The sequence below is a fragment of the Capra hircus genome, chromosome 26 (assembly GCF_001704415.2).
Source record: "Capra hircus breed San Clemente chromosome 26, ASM170441v1, whole genome shotgun sequence".
NCBI classification, from domain to species: Eukaryota; Metazoa; Chordata; class Mammalia; order Artiodactyla; family Bovidae; genus Capra; species Capra hircus.
This window is the reverse complement of record NC_030833.1, coordinates 25,976,302-26,001,603: the sequence shown is the minus strand read 5'-3', so window position 1 is coordinate 26,001,603 and position 25,302 is coordinate 25,976,302. Positions and strand designations below refer to the sequence as shown.

General features: G+C 40.6%; 1 protein-coding gene across 1 annotated transcript in view; it reads left to right on the top strand.

The window, feature by feature from the left end:
* Window positions 1–25,302, top strand: part of SORCS3 (sortilin related VPS10 domain containing receptor 3) — a 650,187-nt gene that overhangs the window by 540,234 nt on the left and 84,651 nt on the right. The window contains exons 12-14 of the mRNA XM_005698449.3: window positions 4,686–4,762; window positions 7,990–8,081; window positions 16,297–16,404. Of these exons, the coding sequence (XP_005698506.3) occupies window positions 4,686–4,762; window positions 7,990–8,081; window positions 16,297–16,404 (277 nt within the window). The remainder of the gene's footprint in view (window positions 1–4,685; window positions 4,763–7,989; window positions 8,082–16,296; window positions 16,405–25,302) is intronic.

Here is a 25,302-nt window from a genome sequence, read left to right as displayed (position 1 = left end):
CCGAGATGAAAATGAAAGTCTCCTGGGGAAAATGCTCTGATTAGCATGCATTTGATTTCCATACACCTTTTCAGGAATACATTAATGGCATAAAGCGAAGCAGGCCTCTAATCTTCGAAGTTAGAGCTGTGGTATGAGGCAGTTTTTTTTTTTTATTCTAATGAAAGTAGATAAATTCACAGAGACTTGTCGAGATGATAAACTCATCAACCTGAAGCTCCAGGCCCTGGAGTTACTACTCTGCTAGCCATGACTTCCTTCTCCAACCCTTCAACTGCATGAAGTTTTAAACACCACCAGTGACCATTCACTCGAATTGGGGTGACAGCTAGCATAGCCTTCTGAAGATACCTCAGTCAACTCTCCACGCATAGAGACTGGATCCACCATATTTAACACCACTGGCTTCAGGGAGCCCAGCACAGTGAGTGTGGAAGGCAGGCTCTGGTACTATGTTCCTGATAGGCGGAGTGACCCCCACACTCCATCACCCATGCCTGTTAGGCCTCCCAACTGTGGGACTGCTATACCTTACCTCTCCTCCAGGCCTACAGGAGGCCCTGGACTGGAGTGGAAGGAACACTGGAGAACAGTAATCAATAATAAAAGTTACAGAGCACTGACTTTGGGTTCCCTGTGGGATAGAGTGGAAAGGGAGGTGGCAGGGGGGTTCAGTAGGCAGGGGACACATGTATGCCCATGTCTGATTCATGTTGATGTGTGGCAGAGGCCATCACAATACTGTAAAGTGATTATCCTCCAGTGAAAATAAATTGTAAAAAAAGGAAAAAAAAAAAAGTGATCGTTATGTAAATACTAACTATGTAGCCAGGATTGCCTTATGTGGCGTAACCACTCTAAACTTTGGTGTTTTCATTGACAGTGGGAAAAATAGTACTGACATAACGGAACTGGAGTATTAAATAAAGTGATGGGTTTCAAGTGTTCAGAACAGTACCTAGGAGATATTGAATGCTCAATACATGATACATTTTATAATATCATCATTAATATTACAGAAATCTAGAACTGCTCTTATGCACCAGAAGAACATGATGTGTGCACCTCTTTCAATAGAATCCACAAATGATGTGCCTACAGTGTGCATCTCCAGAATGAATGAACGCACTTAGGAACCCTGTAGGCCTGCTTTCCAAGCTGAGCTCTGACACTAATGAGCCTTAAGAATTCCACCAAGTTCTTTAACCTCTGTGCTTCATTTTCCTCATCTGCAAATCAAGTTATCTTCCCCTGCCTTGTGAGGGTGTTGTAAGAATTAGAGATTGGAGAGTGTGCCTACAAGATCCTGCTGAGGGCTCAGAGCATAGTCAGGAGGGTTAGTTGTGGCCGTTATCACCTACGGCCATCTAAATTACTCTAACTAAGTCTTTATGAGCTAACAAATGCATAGACATTCAAGACTGGATTCTGAAACTTCTTTTGCCCATATGCATGAGAATTTACTAATACTCTCCCCTTTGTAACTCTTGTAACTTTGCATAGTGCATTGAGAGGGGCATAACACAGCTGACAGGATCCTCATGAAAAGCCAGTACTGGGTCACTGACAGATGCGTCCTTATTCCCAGCTTCTCCTTACTTTGCTTGCTGGTTCTCCCTGAAGGTTGTCTCACTATCGGAAAAATAATGACGAACTTAGCCGAGGATGCCTTCCGTGGTCTGGATGGACCTGTCTCTCCAGAACCCTCTTCCAGATCCATGCGTGTCCCCTGCCTGCAGGTGTCAGTGGCCCTGGCCCCTCTCATCTTCACTCCGCACTGCCTGCTCCCATCTCCCACTGAGACCAGGGGGCGGGGAAGCTGCATGGATGACAGCGCCTGCTGGGATTCATCTCTTAGGCCTGTTGAGGCCGCCTCTGAAGGCAGATGGAGTTCCAGTCTGGAGAGTTTGGCAATTGCTTTTTAGCAGCAGAAGCACCAGAGTACTAAGTATCCTTACACTGTGGTTTCAAGCTGGTCCTCGAGACTGTACATCCTCCCTGGCCCTTAAGGTGTACAGAGCACTTTCCTACTGTAATTGCAAATGGCCCTATGAGGTAGATTTATGGGTGAAGAGGTGGAGGGCAGGAGGAACAGGTACCTTGCCCTCACTCACACTCCTTCTGCCTCCAAGTCTAGTCCATCCAGTAGCCATTCAGCCAGACCTAGTCCCAAGCGCCTTCACCTGCCAGCCCCACAGCCACTCCAGGCTCCCTGCCATGCTTCCTGTACACTCTGAGTGTTCATACCCTTATGTTCTCCCCTCCATGGAGGTGCTTTCCTGTACTGTCTGCTTCCTCTTCCATTTAATTACCCTGAGTGGACATCGGTGGTGGTGAGAGTAGGATCTCTAACCTCAGAGGATGTTAAAATTCTCCCCCTGTCTCTTGTGTTTCTGTCTCGCTCTCTCTCTTTTCCGGGAGTGTCTAAATAAAGCCTTGGGAGAAAGGTACCTTGAGAGGACATGAGGCTAAGAGCATGTTGTTGACAGTTGCCCAGATGGGCAGCAGAACCCGTGTGATTGACCGGCTAAGCTGTTGTTGTGAGGTGCTCCCTGTTTTCCATGGCTCTCCCCGTTTCTCCCTCCTATCACACCGCTCCAAGGGGGACCAGCTGCCTCTTCCTCTCACCTGGCCTGGGGGCACCCTGGGAGTCCTCCTCCAGCTTCACTTTAACTGGTGAGGCGCAGCATTCAGATTTTCCTTCTCTTACACCATAATCCAGACTCTCCCTCTCAGAAGTTTCCTTCCTATAGGTCCAATTGGGGACTGAATGTGTTCAAAGATCAAGTCATCCTGGACGCCCCTTTTCTGTCCTTTCCTCTGGGAACTGACTTTTGGTCTCTGTGATCAGTAACGTTTCTTTCAGGGATCCTTTCAATTGACCCAAGATATTTCTAAAACAAGCTTTACTGGGAGCCTTGGATTCTCATCATCACCATACCTCCAAAATCAATCTCATTGAGCTTTGCAAGAGAGGTTTAAGTTATAGGCAGAACCAGCTCCTAAAGAGGATGTAACAGATGCTAAGCCCTGACAGGGCTGGCAGATTCTAGCTCTTGGGGGACTATACCCCTGCCAACCTGTGTCTCTACCACCCTCGGTAGATGTTACTAATCAATCGCCAAACTCTATTCTATTGAAACCAAACATGGGCTCAGCATCTTTAGCACAGTGCTCCAGGTGGCCATGATTAAAGGACGAGTTGACATTCTCTGTCATGTCCCTCTTTACTTTCTTCATTTCTGTGTCTTCCAAAACCTGGATCTGAAGAGCTGAATTCCAGATTCTAGACATAGCTCCTCAGAACTGTTCACCATGCCGCTCCCCACTCCACTGGTACTGACTGCCTGAGCCCTGAGCCCTAGGGTTATTTTTGGAAGTCTGAGTGTCAAAACAAGTTGGCTAGCTGTGTGCTCCCTGATGCTGATGTGAGCTTGACAAGCTGTAGCCTGGGTTTAATTTCTCATTTTGAAGCATTAAATGTCAGGAGCTCAATTAACATTTTCATTATTGCATTTTTATTGTGCTCTTATTTAGGCTACAGATGTGTGGGAGCTAACATTCCCTTCCTGCTATTTTTAAAGAAAAAATATCAGCCTCAATGATAAATTCTTACATGTTTAGGGCACTTTCCTGCTTCTAAAGACCTCCCCAAATGCACATCAGCATCATGACATAATTCAATCACGTGTTTCCTCATTCATCTGTTGTACAATTATTTGTTCAGCAGCTCCCTTTTAAGTTTGGGACATTTGTTCTGGGACCAAAGGGTTTGTGGGTAAACTTGGGCAATATGGGTAGGCTAGAAAATCTTAACTACTTTCTTGTTTATACAAATATAACCACAAAGTGATGCAAAGGGAAGAAAAAGAAGGGGGCAGGGAAAAGGTGTGAAGGAATAAGGCAGGAATTGTGGTCAGCCCAGGTGTGATCCAGGTGACTTCTCCTACCATGCTTGATGACCATGGCTTAGTTGCTAAGTCGCTAAGTCTTGCGACCCCATGGACTGTAGCCCACCAGGCTCCTCTGTCCATGGGATCCTCCAGGTGAGAATATTGAAATGGGTTGCCATTTCCTTCTCCAGGTACTTGACGACCATGGTTTGCTAAATATTGTCCTCTTCTTCTGGAAACTCTATCTCTTTGGCTACATATTCTGTACTATTGGTTTATTCAATGGCCTGGCACACAAGAAATATTTTGACAGGTTTAACTTGGAAACAGATACACATATGCACCCACACATACATATACATTCTCACGCACGCATATTCATACTCACACATACACCAGTTTTTCTTAGCATAAAATTACATATGAGAAGGAAGGTGTTCCTAGGCTAGCATAATTGTTTACTCTTCTGATCTTTGCCATCATCAAGATCAATTTTGGAGAGACTAATGATATACAGAATGAATAGTTCAAGAGATCCAAGCTAATCAATATTTGGTCTTTGGGTGTTGCCTTTTAAACAGGCATCCCTCTTGTATTATTTATTTATTTGTTGTTTTCCATGTTAGGTTTTCTTCCTGCTGGGGTTTTGATATGACACCAAGAAAAAACTACATAAATATATTCTAAACATTACTTGGAAAACCTTTACTCTCTGCTACCCCTTTCCTCAACCCCAAGCACACATAATCTGTAAAGTGCCTGACATTTTCAAATAATCTGCTTCTGTTTTAGGCAACATTGGTCCGGAGCTCTCATATACTGACATCAGTGTATTCATCTCTTCTGATGGGGGCAACACATGGAGACAGGTAACTGAGAGATTTGGGAACAGAGAAGAGATATTTAGGGCAAATTCTGCCAATATTTGTCTTATCTATGGATTCTCAGGCTCATTGTGACGTTTTGTTTGTAAAAAAAACCCAAAAAATTAAAGCAGCAATTCTGTTTGGTCAATGTAGCTGGAAGAATCGATGAGCAATGGGGTAAAATGGGAAGAGCTGGGCAAGGATTAAGAAGAACTGGGGTTTCCCTAGTTTGTTCATTCTTTCATTCAGCAAATGGTATGGAACAGCCACCAGATGCTAATTACCATGCCTGTGTGAGGGGATACAATCAATAAAACAATTTTGTATCGTTAATGCACTGCAGGATCTTGGCAAGCAGGTCTCTTTACCTTTCTAGGTCTGTTCCTTTATCTACAAGGTTAATGAAGTAAAGTCACTCAGTCGTGTCCAACTCTTTGTGACCCCGTGGACTGTAGCCTACCGAGCTCCTCTGTCCATGGGATTCTCCAGGCAAGAATACTGGAGTGGGTTGCCATTTCCTTTTCCATGGGATCTTCCCGACCCAGGGATCGAACCCGGGTTTCCCGCATTAGAGGCAGATGCTTTAACCTCTGAGCCACCAGGGAAGCTATCTACAAGGTTAAGGGTATAGAATACTAAGACCAGCAAAGCCACGGAAATGGCTTAAGCCATCTGTGATGCCTTAAGTAACATGTGGGCCCAACCTTAGTTAAGGATAAGACTGCTTAATAGATATATGACCATATGAAAAATTAATTCAATTTTACAAACATTTTTGCTTGTAGTGCTGTCCAATAGAACTTTCAGCAATAAGGAAAATGTTCTGTATATATACTGTCCTTTGTGTTTGTTGCACACTTGAAATATGGCTAGGGTGACAGAGGAGCGAATTTTTATTTTAATCAATTTAAATTTAAATTGTCTCTTGTAGCTACTATATTGGACAACTCAGACTTATACAGTGTCAACTAGGTGTCAAGTATAAACCTGATGAGGCCATTGAATACTTTTGAGTCCCTTTTCCCATGGAGCTCAAAATTAAGTAGAGGAAACAGGTTCATAAATAACTGTAGTTAGATTGTGTTATTTTAGTGTCATTATTAGCTTGCAGAGAAACGGGAGGAATTAATTTTACTTGGGCAAACTGGGAAAGACTTCACAAGAAGAGTTGACATTTTACTAAAACTTAAGATGAGAAGGTTTCTATCTGAGGAAGAAAGAGGATGAGTATTGAATGTCTTAATGATGAAGATGAAGCAACTATCTGAAATCTACTTGCACAACTTTCTGTTTGGGTCCCTTAGTGAAGATTATTATCACCATCACCAACATCATCATCATCACCACCCCCATTGCCATCACTTCCACTACTACCACTTATCCAAAAAAAAAAAATTAAAAAAAGTTACCAAGGACATACTAGACACGACCCCTCTATTAACTACTATAAGGCCTACTCCAAAGAATAAATTAAGATTCCTGCCCACAAGGGAATCAACTGGATGAGGAACAGAGACATAAATAAGAACATACTTTCAAAACATAAGATATTCTCTTATAAGTGCCAAATGGGGTAGAAACTGGAACGTAAATTCTTCTGGTCCAGAAATTCACAACAGACAAAATATTGTCCCTGATACAAGGACTAGCTCACCTGGCCAGGTGGCCACTGCAACATTCCTTCCTTGTGTTGTCTCTACTTGGGTTTCCTGGTCTCTTTTCCCAAACAACTAAGCATTCCAGCTTCCACTACAGTGCTGAACAGGGCAAGAGTTAGGAGTGGCCAGAAAAATATTTTAGAGAGAATAGTATGAAGAAAAATAACTTTTTTCTTTTCCTCAGTACTGAGAATCGTCTTGTAGTCCTTACTCTCAGACTTTGATCCAGTGCTTCTATTCATAGAGTCCACTTTTCAACTCAGACTCAGGGTCTATGTTTGTATCTGGAATATAAAAACCAATAATCTTTAAGTCTTCTGTGCACGAAAGGGGACATTTAAAGGCAAATATGAGAAAGAAAACCAATTGAGAGGCTTAGGCCCGAGAGTCCATTTCCTTTTCTCTATGGTGTTCTCGGAGTCATATTTACAGGGGACACTATTCCTCCTATCCCCTCCTTTTTAACTCTGCTTATATCTTTTTACCCCTTCTAGTACGTCTCACTTAACCCACCACCCCAACCTCTCCATCCAGCTTGTAAGAACTGGAGGAATTCTCTAATTCCACTTTTCTCTAGAAGATCTAGAGGAAAGAACTTGTTCTCTGGTGGAGAAAATTTTTTCTGTCTTAGGTTGAAGACTTCAAAATCATAAATTATAGAAGTATTGCTGTATGCGGGGTTAGGTCTGAGCTAAGGCTCTGAGACTTGCATCATCTTAGGTGCTTAGTAAATGTTTATGCAGATACATGGATGGATCACTGAATAAATCGATGAGTGAGTGGAAGGATCGATAGGTAATAGACAAAAGAATGAGTCAAAGAATGAGTAACTCTGCACCTCAGAAAGCATGGTGTCTCATTGAACATTTAGTGTAAGGATCCCCAAGCAGTAAACTTAAATCTTCATTCAACTAGCATGGGAACTTAGGATGTGGTGACTAAGTCTGAGAACTCAGTTATCATGTCGACTTTAATGTCTCCATATCTAAAAGGGATTGTCTTTTAAGTTCCTAGAAAGTTTATAACCCTACTATATGATACATCACCTACTCAATGAACATGAGTTTGAGCAAACTCTGGGAGACGGTGAAGTATAGGGAAGCCTTGCGTGCTACAGTCCATGGGGTCATAAAGAGTCTGACATGACTGAATGAGACACAGACCATTTATAAATTAGCAAATGTCTCATTTGAAAAGATGAGAAAGAGAAAGCTGACTAGTAACATACTCAGATGAAAAAGTGTTTTGCAGCTATGTTTTCCATTGGGTTATCTAGTTGAGCATGGGTCTTGTTGCCTGAATTTCTTGTGGCACACTGACTCACAGTGCTAGGGGAAAGAACCCTGGAAATGCCGTTTGAGTGGATTAGGGACAGTTGACAGTTATTTGTTCTCTGCTAGCCCATTTTTTCATCTATTAAATGGGGATGACCTCGCTTGTCAAACTTCTTGATAGGATTGTTGGAAGGCTCAGAATCCAGATGAAACAATATATGTGAAAAATTTTGTAAACTTTCAAGCACCATGCAAATGTAAGGTGTTGCTATGATCGTTATTGTTGTTGTTGTTCCAGATCTTTGATGAAGAGTACAATGTCTGGTTCCTAGACTGGGGTGGCGCCCTCGTGGCCATGAAACACACACCTCTGCCAGTCAGGCATTTGTGGTAAGGACAGCTTCCTACCCTATCAATGAAAAGCTCTTCAGTGGAAAATATTAGGACAAGTTGTTATGCATGGTTTTGTACCCATTTCTTCATCTATTTCTTTATCCACCCCTTCATTTAATGTACATTACATCATCCAACTCTTAGGTAACAGTAGTAGACCAGATGATTTAGATGAGGAAGTATAATGAATAGTATTAAAATGCAAACATATTAAATACATTTCTCAGCTACACAGCTAGTACCTGGCAGCACCAAGTTGGGTTTCTGTCATCAATATGCTTCTCTTTTACCTGCTAATTTTCCAGATACTTTAATAAGCACATAGAGTGTTATTACATGGTCTCTGTCCTCTGGGAGATCATAATCAAGATATGAAGTTTAGATTGTCCACATATTATCACAAATCTAAGCAATGCCTGCACAAGGATGCTGACTCTGTGCATTGCTGGCATCCTGAGGCTGGATGGAGCCCCCATACCCCCAGTGTGTGAGCAGGGGTGGGGGTCTTCATACCATAGATGGCATGAGGGCTGATCCTTGAAGAAAGGATGCCATGAGCAGGAGTAGAAGTGATGGGAGGAAAGCCAAGGGACAAGAAAACTCTGACCAAGCCTGGAATTCAGGAGACATAGGGAGTGCTCTGAAGATTGTATTTGGTTGGAATCAAGAAAGTGAGTAAGTAAGGATGGGTAGGATTCAGAAGAACTAAAACACAGTTTAAGGCATTTGGGTAGAATCCATAGGTAATTCCATCTAGTACCAAGACCTCTCTCTCTGTAGTAGGAAGAGCTCGCTCTGTTGAGGACTGAGGAGGGCTTACACTTCTAGAGAAGACAGCTTGACTCTTAAATTCATTAAGTTATTTTTTTTAACCAAGAAAAGTAACATCTCTTAGCCCTTATCATTATATTCTAAGCACTGCTATCCAACTTGGGAAAATTATTTAATATTCACTCAGGAAAATGTAACAGGATCAAATGTTGCTTCTCAAAGTCATTAATGCAAAGTTTGATATTTCCCTTATTCCATGAAATATATTTTTTGTTGGGAAAATATTTATAGAGCTCAGAAAAAAAAATAGCTAGATTCCTATTGAATTTTCTCTTATAATAGTAATGATAATATTACCCTAATTTGTTCACTTTGTTCACTTCAATTTACAAAATATTAAAGATGATTGTTCAAACTAAGCTCTTGAAACAAAATTTTTTTCCATTTAGAGGATGTTGATACTGTCGTAAATGCTACAAATATTTCCCTAAAGTTAGTTACCACCCATGGTGTCTGCTTACTTGTCTACTAATGAATGCCCTTCTCTGAAATAGTCCTTGCAATGGTTAAATGCCAGCTACTGAGTGTGTCAGCAGACAACAGTGGCACTTAGCTCATTCAAGAATTCTTTGCACTCCTCTTTAAAAGCTGAGTGAGTGTTTTGTAAGGGCCTGACCTTATCATTATCATCAATATTTCCTTATAAACTTCTTGACTTTGTCTCTGGCTGGCTTATGAGTTGCAAGTTTGTGAAACTCAAATGCAATTTCTTCATCACCAGTAGCTTCTAATTAAGTTACAACCTTCAAGGTAAACAAATAGCTTATTTTAAGTGGAAGAAAGGTTAAGTAATCAGTTCATTGTTCTTTTCTGTAGTAGGTCTCAGACTGACATTATTTTGGCAGCATACACAGATGTATATATATTTGCATAAGAAAAAGACATTGGCCTACCCACTCTCCTGCAAGGGTATAGTGGCTCTCAAATTTAAATAATAGCTATATCACCTTTCAGAAAAAAATGGAGCAATAATTGAAAAGCTGGGGAAACTTTAGCTCAGCTAACAAGGCATGCTGTTTCCTATAAATTGAAATGATAGGTAGCTAGATATGCATGGAGACAAAACAGCATACAAATGAACCCATCCATTTGTGACTGTGTATACTTAGATCCATTGAGATTAGAATTTAAGTGCTATTTCAGGTAAGCCCTCCATCCAGTATTATTAGTATTACCTTTGTACCTTAGAAGCATTAGAGTGAAATGAATAATAGAGCCCCATGGAATGCAATGCTCTAATGAAAACTTATAATAGAGTTACTCATCAGTGGGTAGACAGCTGCTGCTGCTGCTAAGTTGCTTCATTCGTGTCTGACTCTGTGCGACCCCATAGACGGCAGCCCGCCAGGCTCCTCTGTCTCTGGGATTCTCCAGGCAAGAACACTGGAGCGGGTTGCCATTTCCTTCTCCAGTGAGTGAAAGTGAAAAGTGAACGTGAAGTCGCTCAGTCACGTCCGACTCTTAGCAACCCCATGGACTACCGCCTACCAGGCTCCTCCGTCCATGGGATTTTCCAGGCAAGAGTACTGGAGTGGGTGCCATTGCCTTCTCCGACGGGTAGACAGGGATCCTCCTATTTGCTTAGCCCTGACAAACTGTCAGTGTCTCCTTTCAACAGGATGCTCTTGGAAACTGAAAACAAAACAGCACCTGGCCATTTTTGTTCCTTTGCTCTTGTATACGTGGTTATGAGCACTGGCGTTTTTGTTCAGAGAAACATTCACACGAAAACAATAGTTCCAACCAGTGTGTGCCTCTGAGAAGTGAAAGTGCATGTGCTGTTCTTAAGGACTCCCATGTAGCTTCATTGCCATCACCTCTTGCGTTTGGGATAATGTAAAATGGAGTAATACACCTAACCCAAGGGAGGAACATTGATCATCGATGACCATTATAACTCTCTCTCTGTGCTTGAGTATTCAGGGGAGGACTCTGATTGTTGTTGAAAGATTTTATTCCTTTTAGCGGCTCTCATCTCAGTATGATAAAGTCACCAATGCATGGAGTTAGGAAGGGTCTTGAGGAGACATAGTACAGCAGATACCTCTCTGACAACACAGAGCTGACCAGCTTACAGATGGATTCCCACCTTGTACGTCAGCTTTAGTTGTTAGAAAGTTAGCTTTGTGCTGAACAGTAATGAATCTACTTGCAGTTTCTGTCTGTCAGTCCTTGTTTTGCTGCCCAGACCTATGCAGAGTAACTCTGTTCCAGAAATGGGTGTGAATTTTAGAGTCCTACACTTGGAAAGGACCGAAAGAGATGGCTCTGTCTAGGCTTTCTAAGTTGTGGAAAGTGATCAGATATGCAATTCAAGACTGATTCCAGGCATGTGTTCATTTATTTCTCACGTATTCATTGAGCCTATACTATTTCTCCAGTATTAGTGTAGGGGTTGGGATATGCCAAAGGACAAGACAGAATACTCATTTTTGTTGTTGTTGTTGTTCATATATTTGACTTTCTTTTTAAGAACAATTATGAGAATACAAATCTTTTCTACCTTATTCTATCTGTATTTTTAAACTGATATTTTCACACATCTATCCACATTCTAATTTCATTTGCAGACATTACCCCTTTTCTGTAGGCAACAATTATTTTTGTGTGCTGAACTATTTGGATCTTTCTTAACTTAAAAAGTTAAAAGGCGATGGTAAATTATTCAGCTCTTATTCTTCTTTCCCTTAAGCTTGATTCAATTCATAGAACCTGTTTCTAGAACAACTTGTTTCTTAATTTTAATCACATTGATTGTCAGTTTTCTACAATGATTGAAACTGAACATAGTGTTTAGGATCTGGTGAAAGGATAATTTCTTCTCTTGCGTATGCTAGCTGCCTGTGAACACATCCTAGACTCACAATGACTTGATTATCACAAAGTGACCTTGCTGGAAAATATTTATCTTGTGATTGACAATCACCTAAGTTTTTTTTTTTTTTTTTTCAGCTTGAGCTTCTCATGAGAGTTATTGTTTTTCCTTTCTCTGGCTATGGGAATCTTTGCTTTTTTTTTTTTTTTAAATGAAGTATTCTGCTTTAAGTTGGTCTTATCTTATAAGTGACAGCCAATTCTACATCCCTGGCTTTGATCTCTCTCCATAAATCTGGATGCATCCATCCAAAGGACTTCTTGACAGTGTTACAGCATGGAAATCCAAAGCACATCTCAGCCTAGGTGGACTGAGCAGAAACAAACAAAACAACAGAAAGCTTTGCTTCTCCTGTTCTTCCCATTTCCCTGCCTCAGTTGCTTAACCCCTCAAATTCATGTTGTCTGTGATTTCTTTTTGTTCAAGCAAAAGCCTATTGATTTTATCTGTAAAAATATCCTAAAAGTCTTATTGACTTTACCTGTAAGAATAGCCTCAATCTCTCCATTTCTTTCTATATCCACTATTATAACCTCTGTCCAAGCCCCTTCTCTTACTTGGCCTCTTACAATTACCACACCTCCCCTTAGCCCCAACACACCCCCACACACCCCCACCCCCGCCCACACACATACACTGATTCATCTCCCTACATCCTGTTTGGGCCCTGACAGTCCACTCACCACAAAGGAATCAAAGTTATCTCGTAATGGTTAAATCAGATCCTCTCTTCGCATTTCAATTTGAAAGCAAAGTTATTTGTAATCTGCCCCAGCCTTATTTTCTTGACTCCATTTCCTCCTGTCAGTCCCTCTTCCACTAATCTACAACTACCTGCTGGCCTTCTATTCTCCATTTCACACCAGATCTGACCTCCAGAATGGCTCTCACCTTGATCTTTGCATAGCAAATTCCTTATTATCATTCAGATCTCAGTTTAAATGTCACCTCCTCAGAGAGGACTTTCTTAAATTTTCAATGCAAAGTAGCTTCACTCCCTATCATATCACTCTATTTTAACTGTCTTCATGACACTTATTTTTAACATATGTTTAGCCCATTTATCTACATGTTGTTTGTCTCCTCAAACTAGAATATAATTGCAGTGAAACTAGGGCATTTCTTGTTCACTGCTTATCCCTACACATAGGCTTCTGCCAGACCAGGCATATAATTAAATATTTATAGGTGAATTTTATGTTTTATGGCCCTGTCTTGTCACTATTTAGAGGTCAATGGTAACTTTACTCTTTTCTCCCTGGTACTGGTTATCTTATCATTTCAGCTTTACCTGTACGCCTAAAAGAATTCCCAGTTCCTTTGTCTTGCCCATTAATGAGCCTACGAATTGGGAAGGAGAAGGTGGGTCCTGTGGGGTTACCATTCAATATAGTTACTTCAGAACATTAAAAGCTCCTAATTATCTGAAAGAATAGCTCTCACAAATGGCAGACCCAAATTTCTGATACTCAAGAGATTAATTTTTATAATGTTGTATTTTGTGGATTTTCTTTAGGAGTTTTGGTTTTAATAATTACCTCAGTTTGAGAAATTTGGTTTTAATAATTACCTCAGTTTGAGAAATTTGAGAAATTACCGATCTCAGAAAGTCACTTGAATGGCACAAACTTGGGCTTCCTAGTGATACACAGACTGTAAATTATAGTCACAGCATTCATCCCTCAGCCTGCCTCTGGAGGTTTTCTCCTTGTTTATGCTCATTTTGTATCATCTATAGACTTTGGTTATTGTCTAGGTTAGTCTTCCCACTTGGATGTTGGCAATTCCTAGTTTCTTTGGCTGATCCTATCCTTCCATTTAATCCATGCTTTTGCTCCTTCATGTGGATTCAGTTCATGCAGCATGCTTTTATTTTCCAACAACCTATTTCTTCACCTTGGGCTTAGTTTTTCTTTGGAAGTTCCATCTCAGAACTCAGAGCTCAGAAGGCTGTGAATGGTCCCTCTGATTCTACTTTGTGGTATCTTATCTTCATGTATAAAGTAAAGATGGTTGTCCTCTGCCCTATTAACGGCAGTGATTTGAAGGCTCCTCCTTCCCTGGGATGCTGGTGGCACTCACGGCAATTTTTTTCTGCTGACCTTCATCATTAAGGAAACTGAGAATGAGACCAGGACAGAGGCCTTTAATAACTACTTTGACGTTTTCCTATCAAGCCAATAGTCAATCCAAAGTTGTCAAAATAAAGCAGGAGCTAAATAAATACACTTTTTTGACATATTTTGAAGCACCTGTGATTCATTAGGAATCAAACCAAGAGGATACATGGCAAGAAAGGTAAACCCATTCCTAATTATACTCTCCTTTCACTTTTAAAATAAGAAACTCATTTCCATGAGAAGCAGTTCAGATTTGCCCAACTTCCTCTGGTTCCACATCAATGATTATTTAGCCTCAGCCTATTAAAAAAATAAGTCAAGTCCGTAAAAGTCGAAATAAGATTAACTATCATCATCGTGCTGTACATTAGATCTCCAAGAACTCATTCATCTTGCATAACTGAAACTTTGTACCTTTGACCATTTCTCCCTCCTGCCCATTCTCCATTCCCACCCCCTCAGAGATCAGCTTCATTATGACCAACCTTTCACTATATCTCTATCTAGCTATCAAAATGTCATTTTACACTTTAAATATGTACAATTTTTTAATGTCAAAGATATCTCAGTAAAGTTGTTTAAGAGAAAATAAAAGTCAAGACTGATGCTGATAATTTAGGAACTACTGAGGATGACATGGTTAGATGATATCACCAGCTCAATGGACATGAGTTTGAGCAAGCTCCGGGAGTTGGTGATGGACAGAAGCCTGGCATGCTGCAGTCTATGGAGTCACAAAGAGTTGGACACAACTGAGCAACTGAACTGAACTGAAAAATTTTTATGACCGCTGACTGATTTTGTTTATAAGCAGGCCTAGGTATACCAGAAATATAAAACTTGTTTCATGACAGACTAGTTTTTCTAGCTGAGTAAAGAGATTGACTTTCTTATTTTTAAGATCAGTTTATTTGGGAAGAGAGAATAAGATAGACAAATTTGCAGAGACTGGACTGAGTAGGTTGACTAGTAATGGGGACAGAGATTTGTATGGATGTTAGTTCATGGATGTTAGCATAAGTCATGCTTGAAAAGTGCCTAGATAGATTAGGAGAGTTTTCTTAATCATTCCTTTTTTAAAAAATTTATATATTCATTTAACATTTATGTAGTACCTTGTGCCAATGTTTCTGCTAATTACTAGGAATGCAAAAATGAATAGTATGGTCTTTGACCTCAAAAAGATTACAGTTCATTGAGAGAGTCAGACATATGTTTTAAAACTGTATGTAACATCAGGTAAGAAGCATTATAATAAAGGTGATATCAAGAGGATGGGGGTGGTCAGACAATGAACATAACCTATGTGACCCCTGAATTCACACGATTATAATGTTGAACAGAGGGATTCCAGGTGAGTTAAGAATTCATCACTCAGCACTATGATAGGGGAAAGCCTGAATGTTGTAGGAAAATAGAGTTTCTACAGCTGAACTCAGAGAACTGTGTGTTGTGGAGTCAGAGAAGAATTAAGAACTAACCAGGCTAAAGGATTGCAGAAAATGAAGCAAGTAAAGCTGCTTTTGGGAAGGAGGAGTGTTGAGAAAAGTTTCTCAGAGAAGATGGTCTTTGAACTTTGTCCTGTGGTTAAATCAAGCAACAGTTGGGAACTCCATAATATCAAGAATGGGCTATCCATGTGACCTTTGCTTAAAATATTTTATTAAAGTTCTGAAATGTGAAAAAAAAAAAAAAAAAAAAAAAAGAAAGGGATATTATTAAGGAATTGACCACTCAAGATTGCTCAAATCTTCTTCATTAAGCAGCATCCTTTTAAAGAGTTTCAGATGCTATGTCCACAAAGGGCCAGGCCTTCCTCTTCTCACTGATCAAAAGATGGAACAGTGTTGCCCAGAAGGTCTCAGGCACTCAGTACTTGTTCCTAAAAGCCCCTTAAAGTGACATCAGGGAGGGAAAATGATGCTTCATCCATTCTGAACAAATAGGAAATTGCTATTTTCTGACCTGAAAGACACACACCTCCCTTCCTGTATGGTACACCCTACACTACTCAATTTATCCGTGTCAAAAACTCCGAGACTGAATTGATTGTGCTGTAATTGCACCTCAGGTTTCCTTCTGAGTACTTGAAACGTGACACTCCATCCACTAAGCCCTCCTGCCTGGCTTGTTTTTTTTTTTTTTTTCCCAATTCTAAGATGTTGAAATATTTTTGCAGTTCTTGGGGCTGTCTCTGCCTGGGCCAGGAAATGCTGTTTTGATCAAATCTCATAATAATATAGAGAGATGTTGAAGATTAATGCCTATTGATAATCCAGACTGCCATAAAATGAGATAAGAGGAGAATTTAATAACTGAAAAGCAGTTGTGAAAGAGTGTGGTTTTCCCTTCAGCTGTCTCTTCCACGTTCTTGTTTCCAACCCAGGGTGAGTTTTGACGAGGGCCACTCCTGGGACAAGTACGGTTTCACTTCGGTTCCTCTCTTTGTGGATGGGGCCCTGGTGGAGGCAGGTGTGGAGACCCAGATTATGACGTGAGTACTTCTTTGTGGCTGAGAGGAATCCAGGGGCTTGGTTTCTGCTTCCACGGGAGGCCGTGGGTTTTTCCCAGGGAGGCTTACACTGAAGCATTTCAGTCTCTGGGCCAAAGTTTCCTCATCTGTAAGATGCTCACACCCACCAATTCAAACGGCTACTGACGGGATTACAGAAGCTGGGCTTCTAATAGAAAATTTAGGGTTTCTCATAGAATTACAGTATTGTAAAAAATTTCCATTTATCCAAAACCTAAGCAAACAGAAAATTTAAGGCTTCAGATGTGTTTTCTCTTTCTAAAACAGCCCAGTAAAGGACTAAAGATGGGGACAGAGAGAATGAAACAGCCAACTTACTGAAAACAGGGAATATTTAATAGGAACCTCCTGGAGTCTGTGACACACATACACACAGTTACTGTTGTTCCACTTCAGATTCATTTGCTGTGAAAAATTTTCCATAGTCCTTCACAGTGTGAATAGATGGTGGGGATATATATCTGAAAGCTATATAAAGCCCCAAAGTACTTTCTGAATATTAAAGAAGATAACTTGATGTTTTCTAAAAATATATCAAAATCTAATTTTCAAAAAATGGATGACCCATGTGTGTGTGTGCACTTGTATATGTAGAGGAGCGTGGGGAGATAGTTACGGTAATACTTCACCAGTAATACCAAACCGCACCGCACCTCACCTTCCCCAATCCCAAGAGACTGGAATACTTCACACTTTAATTATTCACTAGACAGAATGAAGGGAGTCTCTGAGCAAGATTAAGGGGAATTTGCTGTACTGTGGAGTTGTCACAGAAAGGCTTACAGAGTGCTTCTGGACTGGTTTGGGGGAAGGTTGTCTTTTTACTCTAAGAGAGACTGCTGTTCTTTTAACCTTTGTGTTCATTAATTTCTTTATAGCTAGAATCAGTCTTCCCGAGGAGACTGATGAGCTTTGAGGAGGAGGCAAATGGCTAATTCCTATGCTTTGCTTTTCCCCCAGAGTGATGTTAAAAAATTATTCATAACTGTGGATATGCAGTTTTGATCAAATGTTATAATCTAGCCCCAGACTGGACCACTTTTACCATGTTCCTCACCTCTACTTCCATCCTCATATCCAGAGAGTAGTCCAGCCACTTCTCTGAGCTTTCAGAAACACAGAAAGAACCCAGCCATGATGGAAAATGGTGCACAAATTAGGGAAAACCAGCAAACAGAACAAATGGACAAAAGCCCAGCCCTAAGAAATTCAGCAGAAATGCTACAAAGGGTTTTCTTATCTACAGGATTTGTCTACAGCAAGAGTTTTATAGGATTCTCAATGTCCTCATTATTTCAAAAATGTTCATAACAGAAAATTTGGCTCCACAGTATGTCTTTAAAATTATTTGGAACAAATGCAGCAAAGAGCAATTTTAAATTATCTTTAACTCTCTCTGAATTTTCCAAATTGCCTGTACAGACCTGTCTCAAACTTCAAGGGTTTGTGAAATGTGTCTTTTAAAGCCTTAACACTCATTTTTGAGCGTGTTGTTTGTGTTTGGCACATAGACTCTATGGCTGGAAAGTGAAAGAGATGATGTCAAACCCTACGAGGAACTGCTACTATAAATCTTCCCAGTGGATGTATTTCATTTGTAACTGGTGTCGTTAGCTGCAAACCTTTGCCATGACAGGACTTCTCCAGACAATTCTGTTGCACAGTGTGAGGATTTCCTGTAGAATTTGTTACTCAGCAAGTACAGCTTTAATATGAGTTTTACAGCAATTTCTTTTCATTCTCCTAAAATATCCTCTAAAACAGATATCTTACCATCTAAATTTCTGATTAAAGTTTCTATGATAACAAGTGAACTCTGTGGGTAAGCTGGTGAGTCACTTGATTAATTAAGAGTTAACAAAAAAAGAAGCACAAGCTGGAATCAAGATTGCCGGGAGAAATATCAGTCACCTCAGATATGCAGATGACAACACCCTTATGGCAGAAAGTGAAGAGGAACTAAAAAGCCTCTTGATGAAAGTGAAAGAGGAGAGTGAAAAAGTTGGCTTAAAGCTCAACATTCAGAAAACGAAGATCATGGCATCTGGTCCCATCACTTCATGGCAAATAGATGGGGAAACAGTGGAAACAGTGTCAGACTTTATTTTGGGGGGCTCCAAAATCTCTGCAGATGGTGACTGGAGCCATGAAATTAAAAGACGCTTACTCCTTGGAAGAAAAGTTATGAGCAACCTAGATAGCATATTCAAAAGCAGAGACATTACTTTGACAACAAAGGTCTGTCTAGTCAAGGCTATGATTTTTCCAGTAGTCATGTATGGATGTGAGAGTTGGACTGTGAAGAAAGCTGAGCACTGAAGAATTGATGCTTTTGAACTGTGATGTTGGAGAAGACTCCTGAGAGTCTCTTGGACTGCAAGGAGATCCAACCAGTCCATTCTGAAGGAGATCAGTCCTGGGTGTTCTTTGGAGGGAATGACGCTAAAGCTGAAGCTCCAGTACTTTGGCCACCTCATGTGAAGAGTTGACTCATTGGAAAAGACTCTGATGCTGGGAGGGATTGAGGGCAGGAGGAGAAGGGGACGACAGAGGATGAGATGGCTGGATGGCATCACGGACTCGGTGGACGTGAGTTTGAGTGAACTCTGGGTGTTGGTGATGGACAGGGAGGCCTGGCGTGCTGCAATTCATGGGGTTGCAAAGAGTCGGATATGACTGAGCAACTGAACTGAACTGAACTGAACAATATTGTATGCAAGTTTAGCTGTTCAAGCCATAGACAATATTTAAGATATAGATTTGATTAATGCTTAGCATCTAAAGCTTCATCATTTGGTGAATACACAGCAATGATGTACTGCATAAACGCAAGGACTAAATTTTCAAAGACACTATCATCATACAAATTTTATTTCTAAAATATAAATGATTTGAGAAATATGTAGATATATTTGTATAGTGAATATGTATATGCAAGTATTTTTGTATATAGACATATGCACACATATACATGTACACATAGATACACATGTATATATGGAGAGATTTAGACAACAGAGATACACAAATTAGAGAGAAATTCCAAGGATCTGGGATTGTGGCAAAACTTTTATAAAGTTATACTACTAAAAAACTATTGGTACCTTTTTGCCAGATACTCTTATTGATGAGCAAATCAAGAAGAAACCCCTGTCCTTATGGACTTTGCATACTTGTGCATTAAATAAACAAATGACTCTGTCATGTTATGCAGGATAGTCTGCCAAGAGATTAAAATATTTTCATAGGAACTCCAGGAAGAATATCACAGACTACTAGGAATACCACCTTCTTTTTTTGTAAACTGACTTTTCCAAATTATTTCCCATACTTTGTTGCTAGCTATGAAAAGAATGCCTTCCTTTCTAGAACCTCCTGTAATAGAACCACTAAAGAGTTTTAAGTTATGAGTTCCAAGTTCTATAAGGCAAAGGTACTTACACTCAATTAGATTGTGCAATCTGCCCGCTTTGAATTTATCAAGCCAGATGTGGCTTTTCAGACCTGATGACAAGCCCTAGAAAATTGATACAGCTCTAGAAGATTGGGCAGTGACAATATAAGTGGTCCTCAGGTTAGCTTTTCCCTGTTTATGTAGCAAAGAGATATACTAGTCCTCCTTTTATTCTGTGCTCTCATCTCTTTATGTGATATACCCTGCATTCTCCCCTATGTGGCCACACTGAACTCGCTTCATGCTTCTCTCGGGCATTCCTTTGAATAATAGTGCTTATACACCAATCTGTACATTACCTGGCACTCCTCAGCAACTTTAAGGCCATAGTTTAAATTCTGTATTTATCTAATCATAAACAGTAATTTTTTTTTTCTTAACTTCAGATGGGGTTTAGTTGGTCACATGGATATGAAGGAGGTTGACTTCAGGGCTAAATCATTTACTGAAAAGATGATATAGCCCTTCTGTTTTCCTTTCCTCCCCAATAAGACTCCAAGGAGTGTGGTAGAGTTTTGTCCCCCTTCTACCTTGCTTATCAAGATCTTTTAAATGTTAGTAAGCAGAAAAGGAACTAGAATAGTGCATAAGTTTCTTATATGGGATTTGAGACAGGCAGGTATTTGTCTTTAATGGAATAAGATGAGTTTTGGAAGCAAACACCCAACTGACTATAAACAATTCAAGCTTCCTATTTTTAAGTTTTCATTAAATCAAAGATTCTGTAGTATGAAAATGACCCAGGGCCCTTTAGATAGAAGAAAGGTAGTCTTTGGAATGATTGCCAAGAGGCAATTTCTGTCTCAATTTTAGGTTTAAAAAGGACTTTAAAACCAAGTGACCCCCTAGGATGACCACTGCTTTTCTTCAAGGAATGGCCATGCAAAGACTGAAGCAGGAGTTCAAAAAATTGTATATATCTCTTACGAATTTCAAGGACAGGAAGTCCATTTGGGGACAAGATTGCTTAATCTTGCCATTTAACCAAATACTTACTAATGATGTAATTCAAATAATGATGTTGGTTATTTGAATTCTGTATCTTTCCTCTTTCTGTTTAACCCTGACTCTGATGCTCAACTAGAGTCAGGCAGAAAGAAAGGCTAACTCATTCACACTGAGGTTTTATTGCCTTATCCTGTTACATTCATTTAAACATTTATAAGTTTGTGATGGTTAATGTTATGTGTCAACTTGACTAGGTCATGAGGCACCTAGATACTTGGTCAGACATTATTGTGGATGCTTCTGTGAAGGTGTTTTTGGGTAAGATTAGCATTTAAATCAGTAGACCCAGTAAAACAGATCATTCTCCCTAATGTGGTGGAACTTATCCTATCAGTTGAAAATCTAGATAGAACTAGAAGGAACTAAAAGGCTAACTCTTTCCTGGGCAAGAGAGAATGCTTCTTGCCTGGCTGCATTTGAAATGGGACATGGCTTTTTCTTGCCTTTGATTCCAAGTGAAACTTCCGCTTTTCCTGAGGTTCAAGCTTGGGATTCCACCACTGGCCCTCCTGTCTCTCCAGCTTGCTAAACCACTCTGCAGGGCTTGGGATGTGTCAGCCCCCATAACTGTATGAGGCAGTTCCATATAGTAAGTCTCTCTCTCTCTCTCTCTCTCTCTCTCTCTCCAATCCCTGTCTCTGTATCTTTTTCTATTGCTATTGCCTATTCACTCTGTTTCTCTAGAGAGCCCTGACTACTACATAGTTAATTAATTCAAAAACATTTAATGAGATTCTAATATATTTTAGACTCTTTTAAGGGCTATTAAAGAAGTAAATATAACTCTTTCTACCTTTAAGGAGCTCTCAGTCCAGTGTGTTGCTGTGGGGGGAAATGAGATACACAATCTTCAGGAAATCCTAGTTAGAAAACCAGGGTATAAGTAGAAGGAAGTAAAAACTTCACATATACGAAAGGTGACAACTGAATCAGTCTGGAAGTTTCAATAGCAGTTCACCAGTAGAAAACCAATTTATAAGTAGTAGAGTGTACATTCAAAGAAAGCACACATTTGTAATGGTTTTGCTGAGTACCGTAACTGCAGTGCCTAAAATGGGAGTAGGTGCATAGTAGAAATCAATAATTATTGGTTGAGAGAATGAGTGACTTCAAAGCAAAGGAAAGAACCATGAGAGCGTATGCCTGAGATTAAGTGATATTAAGCAGTAGAACCTATGAAGGGTCTTAAGTTATATTTAGAAATTTGACTTATATTCAGAGTGTTCTTAAAATTGGGTTCTCAAAACCCTTCTTCAAAACTTCTTCAAAGTGGAAGGCTTTCCATTGCCTTTCAGATAAAGTCCAAACTCACTGAAGGGTCTACAAATGCCTACACTGAGTCCATGTTTAGAACTCATTTCTGGCCCCCATGCGCTAACCTCCCTTCTCTGATTCACTGGTACCTTCGTGCCCTGGGGTCTTTGTTTGTGTATCCTTCTGGAATATACCTGTCTTCCTTACTTGAATAACTAAGCTTCTAATTAAGTATCTTTCAAGTCTCAGCTTATGTATTAGTTTTTCTGGCACATCTTCCTTTAGCCCACCGGAAAAGGTTTAGGCTCCGTGTTATACGTAGTCCTACCTCATATATTTTTTCCTTCACAACACTTTAGGCAATACATGTTAACAAAAGTGGCAGTTGGTTTAGTAGCTTCTCCTCCCTCTTCATACCCTTAAGATACAAAGATATGTATATACATGTAAACACACACGCAGGCAAACATTCAAACAAGCGCACGCACACACACCACACAGACTTGAAGTTCCCATGAGGGAAGATCTCTGTTACCTTATTCTTTGACTGCTATTTGCGTCAGTTTTGTACTAGCACTGAGGATTTAACCATATATATGTATTGATTGATTGAGTGCAGAAATGAACGTTATAGACCCCAGATATTCTGACGTGCTCTATGTGATCAGAATCCAGGAGTTGCAAATTATGGGAGCCTGGAGTTGGGGAGGAATCTGAGTGGTGCCTGTCTCTGTGCAAATATGCGTATTGGTGATGATGAAGCAGGGCGGGTAGAATGGCAGTGGGCACAGAAAGGCAGTTAGAGAATAAGGAACATTCTAGAAATTTCTTATTTCCTTCACCATCCACAGACTCTTTCCAGCTTCCACTTCTACCAGAAGCCAAAGCTCAGGAGCATGCAACTTTCTAACACCGTGCTTTTTTAGAGGAATTTGTGTGGGGGAGATAGTCCCCAGCTTGCAGGCATGGGATTTGCTTGCTTTTATTGCTCTTTTTTCCACTGTCTCTTCAAAGATTATTATTTCAACATTCCCCAGGTAACCTTGACAGGAACCATCTAGTCTAGTCTAATTCACAGTGAAATGTGACCATTCTTATTACTTAAGGCTTAGAACGGGGCTGGGTGATTGACAAGCTGGAGGGCCTATTGCCGTCTCAGGCAGAGGCTTTCCAGTTGAAGAGATGCCCGTGGCTGTTAGAGCACTTGTGTTTCTTTGGTTCGCTGCTGCTGCTGCTGCTGCTAAGTCGCTTCAGTTGTGTCCGACTCTTGTGCGACCCCATAGATGGCAGCCCACCAGGCTCCCCCGTCCCTTGGATGGATTCTCCAGGCAAGAACACTGGAGTGGGTTGCCATTTCCTTCCAATGCTTGAAAGTGAAAAGTCAAAGTGAAGTTGCTCAGTTGTGTCCGACTCTTCATGACCCCATGGACTGCAGCCTGCCAGGCTCCTCCACCCATGGGATTTTCCAGGCAAGAGTACTGGAGTGGGTTGCCATTGCCTTCTCTTTGGTTCGCTATTGGCCCCCAAATTAGTGTTTTAAGGAGAGCTCTTTTTTTGCTTGGCTCAGATGTGGCATCAGATGGAAAAACACTGCTTTTCTGCAGTCTCAAAGCAACATTTGAAATTCTTTCTTGATATGAAATATTTTAACCAATTGGTTATGATTCAGTTGATCCTTTACAGGGGCCAAGGAGAACCTGGCAGCCTGTCAGGGGAAAAGAAACCCCCAAAGGGAGGGGTTCAGCTTCCTTGGAAGAAAGCAGATACTCCCTAGCAGGAGCAAGTGTCAGCCAGCCTGCATCTGCTCTACTCCCTCCTTTGTGTCAGCTGTCTGCTGAACTCTCTCTCACACTTGATGTCACTGACATCTCACAGTAATCCCACCAGGTAGATTGGATTATTGTCCTTGGGCAAGGGCACTGAAGCTCAGAGAAATTAAGTGCTCAGCTCATACATTCAGTAAGAGGAAAGCAGAGCAAGGAATGTGAGTTTCAAATTTTAGGCTCAGAACTGAAATTTGAAGACAGGTACTAGAATTCTCCAAGGATTGTTCACTGAGGGATCACGGTGTTTGGGACAAGAAGGGCAGGGATGTTATTCACCAAGAATTTTACTTACTGTGATGCCAGACACGAAGTCATAGTAGACCCATTCAGACACAACCTTTCTGAAAAAATATGACAAACACATGAAAACTAGAAAACAAGTAAATGGTAAAGGGGTGGGACAAATTGCAGTTGCCATTAAATATCAAAGAAGGGATTAAAATAGAATAGATACAGCTTTGTGTCTCTGCGGAGATGGGGGAACAAAGGTATCCAGGTGCAAGGAGAGTATGAGCGCACATGGAGCAATAAGAACTTGTTTGGCCTGAAGAGGGGAAAGCAAGAAATGGGAAGGGCCAGAGATGCTCTCAGCAAATTGTCTAGGGCCAATTGCCTCGCTGAGTCCCTGTATAAATCCATTTCTAATTGGCATAAATCTCTGATCCATTGTTCCACCAGCAGAACTAATAGCCGAAGTGAAGGGAAAGAGATAACAGTTTTGTAGAAAATTATGCAAACCCCAAAGCTGCAGAGGTTTTAAAGAAAAAAAAAAAAAAAAAAAAAAGCAAAGACCTTCTTTCTACTTAAGAGACTGTGACTGCATGCTTAGCAAGAAACATGTTCTCAAATACAGCCCTGGTGTAACACAGAAACCCAGCCCTGAGCTTAAATGTATTGTTTAGCCTCTAGTAACTGCATCCGATAAAGTCATTGGAAATTAACCAGCACTGCTTCCATTGATCTGTTTTTCAATTCTCTGTTGTTTGCTGGAAGAATCTGATTTTACTTTGCCCAAAGTAAGTCATTCGAGTAATCAGCAAATCCAGTGGAACTCTTAAACCATCGCCTCTCAGGCTGGTTGCTGGATTCAGGTCCTTCAGGTTGTCACCAGACTTGCCATCCATTCAGAGGCCTGCTGAGTAGGAGCCAAGGAATACAAAAGCAGAATTCACGCCTATGTAGTGGCTTTGGATGATACTCCAAAGGGCTTTGGATGATTCTGGGAGATACTGGAAGCTGGCAGTAGCCTGGAAAGCAAAGGCTTATGTTGACCAGTAGATTGCTGTGTGGGATGAGTGGTAGCTGAGAGCATAGATT